Here is an 11,468-nt window from a genome sequence, read left to right as displayed (position 1 = left end):
AAAGCTTTCGATGGATCCCAAAGGTCCACTATTGGGGAAATCAGTTTGTGTCTGCAAATGGGACTGACTTGGTTCGACGTTGATTTTCAAGTAATAGATGTCCCAGCATCTTACAACTTGCTATTGGGACGGCTTTGGATCCATGCTGTTGCGGCTGTATCATCAACCCTAGATCAAGCAGTGAAATTCGAGTGGAATCACCAAGAGGTAATTATTCACAGCGACAGCAGCAATCCCATATACAATCGCTAGACCATCCCAACAATCGAAGGAAATAGGAAGATAGGAAGAGAAACCTACCATCACATTGAGCGAGTCAACGTCGTGGACAAGGATAAATGGTGGGATAACAAAATTGAAAGTATACTGAATTGGAGTGGATACGAACCTGGCAAGGGAATTGGCAAGAATCTCCAAGGAATGGCTAAGCCAATCAAGTTGAAGAAACACGGTACCACTTTCGGTTAGGGATATGAATACACTTGGGAGGAGTTCAAACACTGGTCTCCACCATGGAGTAGTCCCTACTACCCGCTGGAGCATCATATACCTCGCTTAGAGCAGACCTTCCTGCCAGCCGAAGTCATATATAGGTCAGAAGAAGACGAAGCACTGACAGCGATGAGGAATTTGTTTTTGGAAGATGATAATATGGACTATTGTGTCATTTTCCAGGAGGAGGGGGAGGAAGCCCCTTCTATACAAGCTGTGAGCCGAGGAGCACGCCTGAACAATTGGTCCATCAGAACCACCAGTGCCTGGAAAGCTTCGGGGTAGCAAGGCTGAACAAAGCACCATGCATTATCTTTATTTTTCGCTAGTTGACTTTCTTTCCGCATTTTTAATATTGAAATAAGAGCTCCAATGTTCAAAACAATTATGAAATTTATCAAAGCATTTCAGTTTCTTATAAATCTTACTCTTATTACTTTTTATCGTTTACTTTATTTACATAACATTACTATTACTTATCTTGATGAACCGACGATTGTGACATGCAACGAGACAATGCAACAAACGGACATAGACTCACAAGAAGATGATATACCAGAAGAGGTTGTTAAAGAGGTTGAGAATTTTGAGAACAGACCTAAGTCTAACCTGGACGAAACTGAGATTGTCAACCTGGGAGATGCAGAAAATGTCAAAGAAACGCGCATCAGTGTTCATCTGTCACCATCAGTAAAGAAAGAGTACACGAAATTTCTAAGGGAATGTGAGGACATATTTGCCTAGTCTTTTGATGACATGACTGGTCTCAACACATCTATTGTAGCTCACAAACTGCCAACCGATCCGACATGTCCACCAGTAAAACAGAAGCTCCGGAAGTTCAAACCTGACATGAGTTTGAAAATCAAGGAAGAAGTCACCAAGCAAGTCAAAGCCAAGGTTCTTAGGGTAGTAGAGTATCCAACATGTTAAGCCAATATTGTGCCAGTGCCGAAGAAGGACGGGAAGGTTAGAGTCTGTGTTGACTATCGAGATCTCAACCGGGCTAGTCCGAAAGATGACTTCCCCTTGCTGAACATACACATTCTAATTGACAACTATGCCAAGCATGAACTGCAGTTGTTCACTCATTGTTTTGCTAGGTATCATCAGATATGGATGGATGAGGAAGACGCGGAGAAAATGGATTTCATTACACCGTGGAGGATGTATTGTTAGAAGATGATGTCGTTTGGGTTAAACAATGCTGGGGCCACCTACATGAGGGCCATGACTACTAGTTTCCATGACATGATACACAAAGAGATCGAGGTGTATGTAGACGATGTCATCATTAAATCCAAGAGAGACACTGACCACATAGAAGATCTGAGGAAGTTCTTCAATTGACTAAGAAGGTACAACTTGAGGAAGATCCCGCCAAGTGTGCATTCAGGGTTCCTACTAGAAAACTACTTGGGTTCATTGTGAGTTGCCGAGGAATAGAACTGGACCCGTCAAAGGTCAAAGCCATCTATGAATTGCCACCATCGAAGAACTAGAAAGAGGTTATGAGTTTCTTGGGAAGACTTAACTACATCATCTGATTCATATCTCAATCCACTGTCATTTGTGAGCCAATCTTTAAGATGTTGAAGAAGGATGCTGCTACCAAATGGACTGATGATTGTTAGAAACCTTTGACAGAATCAAGGAATACCTGTCAACGCTGCCTGTTTTGGTCCCGCCCAAGCCAGGTAGACCTCTATTACTCTACCTTGCAGTATTGGATGGAGCTTTCAGTTGTGTTCAGGGGCAGCATGATGAAACAGGAAGAAAGGAGCAGGCCATCTATTACCTCAGCAAGAAGTTCACCCTGTAAGAGGCCCGGTATTCTCTATTGGAAAGCACCTATTATGCTCTGACTTGGGTAGCTCAGAAGTTGAGGCGCTATTTCTGTGCCTATACTACTTATCTCATATCAAGAATGGATCCTTTGAAGTACATCTTTCAGAAGCCCATGCCCACTGGCAAGCTAGCCAAGTGGCAAATTCTGCTGAGTGAATTCGACATTATTTACGTGACTTAGAAAGCAATGAAAGGACAAGCACTGGCAGATCATCTTGCTGAAAAACTCGTGGATGGAGAATACGAGCCTCTAAAGATGTATTTTCCTAATGAATAGGTATCTTTCATAGGGGAAGATATTGCAGAATCCTATGATGGTTGGAGAATGTTTTTTGACGGAGCAACAAACTTCAAAGGAGTTGGCATAGGAGCGGTCCTAGTATTAGAAACCGGCCATCATTATCTTGTGTCTGCCAAGCTCAGGTTCCCGTGCACCAATAACATGGCCGAGTACGAAGCCTACATCTTAGGGTTCAAGCTGGCCATTAACATGAACATTCAGGAATTGCTAGTGATCGGAGATGCAAACCTGCTTATACATCAGGTCCGAGAAGAATGGGCAACCAAGAACTCCAAGATACTCCCTTATCTGCATCATGTACAGGAGTTGAGGTAGAGGTTCACAAAGACAGAGTTCCAACATGTTCCCAGAGTTCAGAATGAGTTTGTTGATGCATTGGCTACCCTATCGTCCATGATACAATACCCAAACAAGAACTTAATTGATCCTATTCCGGTAAAGATCTATGATCAGCCAGCTTACTGTGCTCATGTAGAAGAAGAAGCAGACGGAAAACCTTGGTTTCATGATATCAAGGAATATTTGACGAAGGGAGAATATCCAGAACTTGCAAATCCTACTCAGAAGCGCAAACTTTGAAGATTATCTAAGAACTTCTTTCATAGCGGAGAAATCCTGTATAAGAGGACTCCTGATTTAGGATTACTAAGGTGTGTCGACGCAAAGGAAGCATCCAGGCTATTGGAAGAAATTCATGCAGGGACCTGTGGTCCACATATGAACGGCTTTGTCTTAGCCAAGAAAATACTCCGAGCTGGTTATTTTTGGATGACTATGAAAACGGACTGCATCCAGTATGTCCGAAAATGCCATTGCTGTCAAATACATGTAGACATGATATAGGTGCCTCCAAACGAGCTTACTGCAGCAAGCTCACCATGGCCATTTGCTTCTTGGGGAATGGATGTTATCGCACCTATCGAGCCTGCTGCATTAAATAGGCAAAGGTTCATTCTAGTGGCAATTCATTATTTCACCAAATGGGTTGAAGCAACATCATACAAAGTAGTGACTAAGAAAGTGGTAGCAGATTTTGTCCGCGACCATATTGTTTGTCGGTTCGGAATTCCAGAGTCAATCATCACTGATAATGGTTCCAATCTCAATAGAGACCTAATGAAAGCCATGTGTGAAACCTTTAAGATCAAACACAAGAATTCTACAGCTTATAGACCTCAGATGAATGGATCTGTAGAAGCCACCAATAAGAATATCAAGATGATACTAAGGAAGATGATAGAGAAGCATAAGCAGTCGCATGAGAAGTTATCATTTGCTTTATTGGGATACCGCACCACAATTCGCACATTAACCGGGGCAAGTCCCTATATGTTGGTTTATGGTACAGAAGCAGTCATTCCCGCCGAGGTAGAAATTCCCTCTTTGAGAATCATACAGGAAGCAGAACTTGACAATGCGGAATGGGTAAAGAGTCTCTACAAGCAGTTAGCTCTTATAGATGGGAAAAGAATGAATGTAGTTTGCCATGGTCAACTTTATCAGAACAGAATGTCCAGAGACTTCAACAAAAGAGTCAAGCCGAGACAGTTTATACTGGGACAGCTGGTGTTAATGAAGATTTTCCCGCATCAAGATGAAGCCAAAGGAAAGTTCTCTCCCAACTGGCAGGGTCCATACATGGTTCACCGGGTTCTAACTAGAGGAGCCCTTATACTTACAGAAATGGACGGTGAAGTTTGGCCGAAGCCGATCAATTCAGATGCATTGAAGCGATATTATGTGTAACTCTTACGATTTTCTGTATAATATATTTGAACTACGCCTGACCTAATTCCCATTTAAGAGGGGATACATAGGCAGCCCTATGGGTTCGGTCACAATTCAATAAAATTTTCATTTCCCCTCGCTATTGGAAATTGGGTCAGAATTTTGAGGAGGACCCTCAAAATTCCGAAGATGATTTCAACCATTTATCGTACGCAGCCGTCAAAAGCACCAGCCCAGTAAACTGGGGCAGAATTTTAAGGAGGACCCTCAAAATTCCGGAGCGAGAGAGGTTGCAGTGTCTTAAACCACGTCATATTCGTCGGTTCATCTAAGGAAAACTATTTTAAATTATATATTTATGTTACATTTTATCTAAATCATGCATGCCTGGTATCAAAATTGCTTTGTTTAGTGACGCTACCTCAATGATACACAACGCCAAGCAGGACAAGTGAAGCTCATGGGGAAACGAACTAACCTTCCACCCTTACAAAACTCATGATTTTTCTTTGGATGCAGGCACTCAAGTCATAAAAACATCAGATATATCTATACACTCATACTTCCCGGGAACACAACTCTCGGTATCATTACCTATTTACAGTTTCTATCCGTACACGACAACCACAACAGCCACAATATAGCAATCAGCTATCAGCTATCATCTATCAAATAAGAGATGTCATTACTATTCGCCTTTTATTTTCTGCATTGCATAAGGCTACCTTTCTGCCTTCCGAGGTTAATATCTACCTCTATCTGCATTTCCCTACAATCCATAAGGCTACCTTTCTGCCTTCCGAGATTAAGCTCTTCCTCCAGCTGCATTTCTCTGCATTGCATAAGGCTACCTTTATGCCTTCCGAAACTAAGCTCTGTCTCCATCAGCATTTTCTGCATTGCATAAGGCTACCTTTCTGCCTTCTGAGACTAAGCTCTATCTCCATCTACATCTTTTTCATTGCATAAGGCTACCTTTTTGCCTTCCGAGGCTAAGCTCTACCTCCATCTGCATCATCTACATTGCATAAGGCTACCTTTTTGCCTTCCGAGACTAAGCTCTGTCTCCATCTGCATTTTCTACATTGCATAAGGCTACCTTTCTGCCTTTCGAGGTTAAGCTCTACCTCTATCTGCATCTCCTACATTGCATAAGGCTACCTTTCCGCCTTTCGAGGCTAAGCTCTACCTCCATCCGCATGGCTGAAATATCGCCACCTTATTTCTCTTGCATGGCTGAAATATTTCCACTCTATTTCTCTTGCATGACTAAAATACCGCCATCTTATATCTCTTGCATGACTGAAATACTGCCACCTTCTGCATTTTCATGGGCTGAAAGATCGCCAAATTGTCCAAAGGCGCCATTGTTCGCAGGCACCATTTTCATAGTCCGAGAACGCCATGCCATGGCCTGAAGACCCCATTTTATCTTTTGCATATCATTATTCAAAGGCATCATAGTTCGGAGGCATCATACTCATAGCCCGAGAACACAATTTCATAGCCTGCGAATCCTTTATCATACGCTTCATGGCCCAGGACATCATGGTCCGAGGACATCATCCTAACTGTCCAAAGACAGCATTCACCGATGGATCCCGAACTACATATGGCCTAATACCAGGGATATGTAGGTAGTTCAGAAACCAGAGCTCGGTCAAAACTCTTCAAAATCGTTTCATTCGGTCAAAATTGGCCATCATATCTTTACCCGACAACTCTTTCAGCATTCCCGGTTAAAGCGGGGCATCTGTTGATACCCAATTTTTCCCTATGAATTTTTATCTAAAAAATACTTTCAAAATATTATGTACATACCTATTTAAGTATGCCCAAGAGTTTTGGTATTTTTTCCTAATTTTTAAGATTTTAGAATCAATTTATTATCTATTTTTAGCAGTACAAAATCCAATAATTATTCCCAAGATTATCATTTTGGTGAATAACTTATTCCCAAGATTATTATTTTAAATCAATATTTATATAGTATTTGTTGGCTCAGTGTTTTTAGTTTACTTTTAAAATTATTACTACTATTTTTCTAAAATAAAAAGGGAAAATAGGATATTTAACACTTAGCCCATATCTATTTCAACTACAGCCCTTTCACCTTTCAATTTTCGTCCTTAATTTGACCCAATTCCGCCCCCAAATTAAACCAGTCCAATCCACAAATTACCCGACTCTTGACCAGATTAAAAAACCCACCTGGATCCCCTTTGATCCTGGCCCTTGATCATTTTGATCAACGGCCGTAATTCAGCCTTTCCTTTTTTAATTCCCAAACCCCCCTTGACCTAATTCATTTCACCTAAGACACCGCCTTTGAACCCCTTCGTCTCTCAAATCCTCTCGAGCCTCTCTGAAACCCTAATAGTCTCCCACCTTATCTCACCATTTTTCCACCGGAATCCATGGCGTCTCTAGCCATGGATGGTCTGCACTCATCCTTTCTCACCATCAGACCTAAACTATTCAAGGTTTTGAAGCCCGACTTCAATGGCTTTCTTCTGATCCTTCTCAGATCTGTAGATCTATGGCTTCTTCGGCCATTACCCCGGCATGTTCAAGCATTATGAGTCTTTTCGTTTCAGGATCTGACTTTCCTCAAGACCTTTCTCATTTTTAGGGTTTTCACTGAAACTCTAAGTCGTCTGAGGTTCTGTACTCGCCTATTTTTCTTATATCTGTGATATGTCTGGGCTTTACTTTACATTTTAAAAAGTTTTTCCCCAAATTTCTTTTTCAAAATCGCTCAATTTCAATTTTAGGGTTTTTGAAAAAGTTTCTTCAAATATATTTCCGATTCTTTCTGTTATTTCTTCATGTGTGTTTACCTATGTTATACTCGTATGCTTTCTTTTCTACTATGCTTGAGTTTGCTCTCTTGTTTCCTTTCTATTATGCAAGATTCTTCTACTTTTGTTGTTATTCCTGTACTCACATGTTAATCCGTGTTGTTAATCCTTATTCTTTGCTATACGTGTTTATGGTTGAGTTCTTTGATTTTGTTCACTTTATTTAGCTCTGTTTGTGTTCTTGCTAAGCATATTTCACCTGCTTTTGTTTAAGCTCGTATCATCTCTTTCTTCTGAACTTGTTTAAACTCCGAGTTTTCTCAAACATGTTCTCATGACCTTGAATCAATTATTTCTATCATGTATGTTTGTTTCTCATAAATTCTTTGGAAGAGACTTCTGAGCCTCTTTCAATGACCTGCTCTCTCACCTCTATGTCTGACTCAATTCGAAACCGTAGGATTTGGGGGTTTCTTTGGCAATTGATATTAGGGTTCTACTTTGGGACTCTAGGCTTTCAGATACACTATGAGTCTGTAACTGAACTCGATTCCCTTTTGTTTGTGACTCTAAGGCTTTCAATGTTAGACTTTTTTTCGGTGTAACCTAACGATTCCTTTCATTTTATTGGTATGTTTATATATGTGAAATTTCTCTTTCAAAAGGTTTTTACCAACCGATTGATTGATTCTGAAATCCTTTTAATAAGGCTTATGAATTGTCACTGATTTTTCTTCGATTGAACCTCCTTTACCTTTCTTGACTTGGTTCATTCGAATTGAACCTGCAATTTTGGTTTCATGGCTGTTTGATTGATTTCCTTGCCATATTTGGCACAAACCGTGTACCATTGATGGTTTTCCTTAAATAACTTCTATGTATTTACCCTTTTTGTGCTACTTTGAAAGGTTTTAATTAAAATTTATTTCCTTAACTGGCTTTTACCCGTTGGAATCAGAATCCCTTAACCAAAGGGAGATTGATTTCAATGATATTTCCTTGCCTTTCTTACTTGTTTCTCTGCACTATAAAAGGGAATACCCTTCTGCACTTTTAAGACCACTTCGAGTTCAATACCTCGAACTTTTAGATAAATACTTTCAACTTACTTGCACATTTTATTGCGTTGAGTTCAATACTCTTACAACATTCTGTTCTTTTCTATGATCTTTGGAATTTTTGCTTGCAACTTGGCTTTTTCAAGACTACTTTTACTTGTTCGTTTTCCCTGAAACTGGTATGTTCTAATTTAGCTTTCCTACCTCACCCCTATGTGTTTATTTACAGTTTTCTGCAATCCTGTTTACTTTGTTGTTCATGATTAATGTTAACTATGTGTGTTCTTTCCTTGCATCTGTTTTCTGTTATGAATCCCTACCCATATTCCCTTCTATGTGTTTGAGTTAAGGTTCATGGCCTGGCAGTATCCAAATTACTGCTCAGGTCCAAACCTGATCCTCAATGGATCCTAACTCGTAATTTTGGCTGACAGGCTGGTCAGAGGTGTGCCAACACTCTTAAATTGCTGGGCATGACCACCAGTCTGCCATGGCATTCCCTAATTCCCCTCTATGCACATACCCTTACTCTTAGATTCTAAGTTCTGTGCCCCTCTTATGAGCCATGCTTTGGGACCCTGAATTCCCTCTAAACTTGGACATTTGAGGGTTGACTCTTCCACACTGCACTATAATGTAATTCTGTAATGTGTTTGGGGTGTAAGCACTGCCCTAAGTCCCTTTAAAACTCTTGGGAACTTTGACGCATCCCAAATAAGAGAAGGTCTTTTGGAAAACGGATCCTGAAAGTTGGTTTATCTCATATTGCTAGACCGTGAGTCTGAATTAGGCTGTTTGGTTGCAGCTGGAAGTTCTGATGTATTTTTTTTGATTCATTCGGGTCTATAATAATTTGTAATAACTATGGGGTTCTAGTGAAAAAGGGGAGGGCCATTTATGTATGCATATGGGTAGACAGCATACTCATAGGGATTACTATTTACAAATTCTGCATTTTTGCATATCATATAGTACTCCTGCCTATAAGTCGTCTCATTGTTACATTAGAAACAAAGCCTATAAGTTTCTGCATATAGAAATTATGTATAAGTTTCTGCACTTATGCATTTAGAAATCCTCCCTATAAGTTATGCATTACACATAAAATCTTGCCTATAAGTTGTTTCATTACTACATTAGAAACCATGCCTATAAGTTTCTTCATATAGAAATCATGACTATAGTTTTGTTTCTGCATTTTTGCATATTCATCTATCGTTAGGCAAACAATCATAGGTTTAATAATAATTAACTTCATTCTAGATACCATGCCTATAGGGCTTTTACACTTACATAATCGTTTTAAAATCAATAACGCTTAGAAATCATGCCTATAGGAGCAGCCGTTTGAATCTGATTCGTCTATTTTATCTATAAGTCTAAAATCAGTAGTAATGTTTGTTTTATATCTGCAGAATTTAATTGGTTCAAAAATCAGTATACTTCCACCTAGGCAAGCAGTAGGTAATTGTTTAACTGTGTCAGTTTTAATAAAATGCAACCAGACAAGCCTAATTCGGACTCCTCATATGAGAAATATGTGATGAAGCAGCATGTCCTAACGCTTTAAATTTAATTCAGAATATAACAAGTACTTCAAGTCATGCTAAATAATTTGCTCCTTTAAGTGATGAGGCCCGTTTGAGCCCTTAAACTGCTATTTGTTTCCCCCTACTTGCTTACGTATTTTGTTTGTCGCATTAGAATTTTGTCCTTTTAAAACTCTGAAAAGCCCCAACCTCCCTCCCTTTAGAACTAGTAGTCCCAAATGCCTCCGGGACTGATATGATCGGGACGAGTAATAGCATGCAATAAGTAACGACACTATTCCGCGTTTAATACCTTAACGGGGTGGGAAAGGGTAGATATGGACATGATGATTGGTACGCTAATACCACGTGCGACCCCTCCTTTGAGGAGTGATTACCGGATATTTCATTGATGTGATCCATATTGTTTATAAACCTAGGATCCCTTCCCCTTTACTCGTTATCCCTTTTTTAACTGTTCAGACTATTTGCTTAAGATTTTTGTTTTCTTTATCTTTCTTCAAACTTTCAATTCACTTGCAACATTATGTGTAAATCCCCTTCTATTTGATACCTTTATTTGCTTACTTGTTAGTTAAAGTCACAATTGTAACATGGTCGGGAACCACACTAGTGGATCTTGGGGGTGCCTAACACCTTCCCCTCGAGATAATTTGTAGCCCTTTCTCGAACTCTGGTTTTCCCACTCGAACTCTTCTTTAGTGTCCTAATGCACTTTAATCATTTGGTGGCGACTCTTCAACCCAAAAAACCCAATTCCCAAAAGGGAATAAGTTGTCCTTCCAAATGTCATGAAACCGATTTCGCCTTAGAAAAAGGGGGAGCGACAGCCATCCCTACAGAAACAAGTTACACACAAGAAATGGGATTTTATTTTTAGCATAACAAATGGTTATGTACTTTTTTTTGAAATTGAGGGAATAAAGTAAAGTCCTTTTATTTCTATCTTATTTCTTATCTGACCGATGAATTGATTTTTTTATTTGTAAGTTAAACAAGTACTTCAAATGCTAGTGTTGTAATGAACATCAGACGTTCTCTTCAAGAGAATTGTAAATATAAGAGAGCCCTCACTTATAAAAACTCTCATGATAAAGTTTGATTTTGGAAGAATTTGTGCCCGAAATCCATGCTTTCAGTCGAAAATATACCCAAAACCTTGCATAATCAGACGCAAATAGTAAAACTCATGCAAAACACTTAGGCGAGAAAGAAAGCAAATATTAAAAATTACATTAATGTTCAAGCAAAAGAACGCAGAAAAACTCATGCGATTCTTGAGCAAATGATGTTTTTATTCACAATAAATGTGCCAAAATGGCACAAGAACAAACAGTTGCGAAAAGAAATGAAAAGCTAAACTAATGCATCTCGTAAACCCAAAGGAAGAGAAGCATTCGCGCCCCCGGGTGAAGTGGGTGGGTCCACAGTAGGCTCAATATCTTGGCCCTCATCAGCTTGGCCTTCAACATCTTTGCCCTCTGGTTCCATTTTAGTTATCAAGGATTAAGAACTGGAAACAAAAGAATCGGAAGCATCAGGCTCTGCTGGGAGACCCCTTTTAGCCGCAGATTCTAGCTTGAGAGCTTTAGCAATTTTTGCATCAAAGTCAATTACACCCGCTTTAGCCTCTTCAAAGGTTTTTCTCCTCATGTTGTACATAACATATGTTTTTTCAATAATGACAAAA

At 39.6% G+C, this 11,468-nt stretch overlaps 1 protein-coding gene across 1 annotated transcript; it reads left to right on the top strand.

Moving 5' to 3' along the window:
• The first annotated feature begins 3,874 nt into the window (after positions 1-3,874).
• Positions 3,875-4,387, top strand: LOC138886092 (uncharacterized). Its single transcript, XM_070167123.1, has one exon. It carries the CDS (start codon positions 3,875-3,877, stop codon positions 4,385-4,387), a length of 513 nt encoding a protein of 170 aa, XP_070023224.1.
• The last annotated feature ends 7,081 nt before the right edge of the window (positions 4,388-11,468 follow it).

The sequence above is a fragment of the Nicotiana sylvestris genome, chromosome 2 (assembly GCF_000393655.2).
Source record: "Nicotiana sylvestris chromosome 2, ASM39365v2, whole genome shotgun sequence".
NCBI lineage: Eukaryota > Viridiplantae > Streptophyta > Magnoliopsida > Solanales > Solanaceae > Nicotiana > Nicotiana sylvestris.
Note: the sequence above shows the minus strand (reverse complement) of the source record. Positions and strands in the feature narration are given on the sequence as shown.

What these genes read in the sequence shown, in the direction of transcription:
- LOC138886092 (XM_070167123.1), top strand. Translation starts at nt 3,875, where the DNA reads ATGATAGAGAAGCATAAGCAGTCGCATGAGAAGTTATCATTTGCTTTA.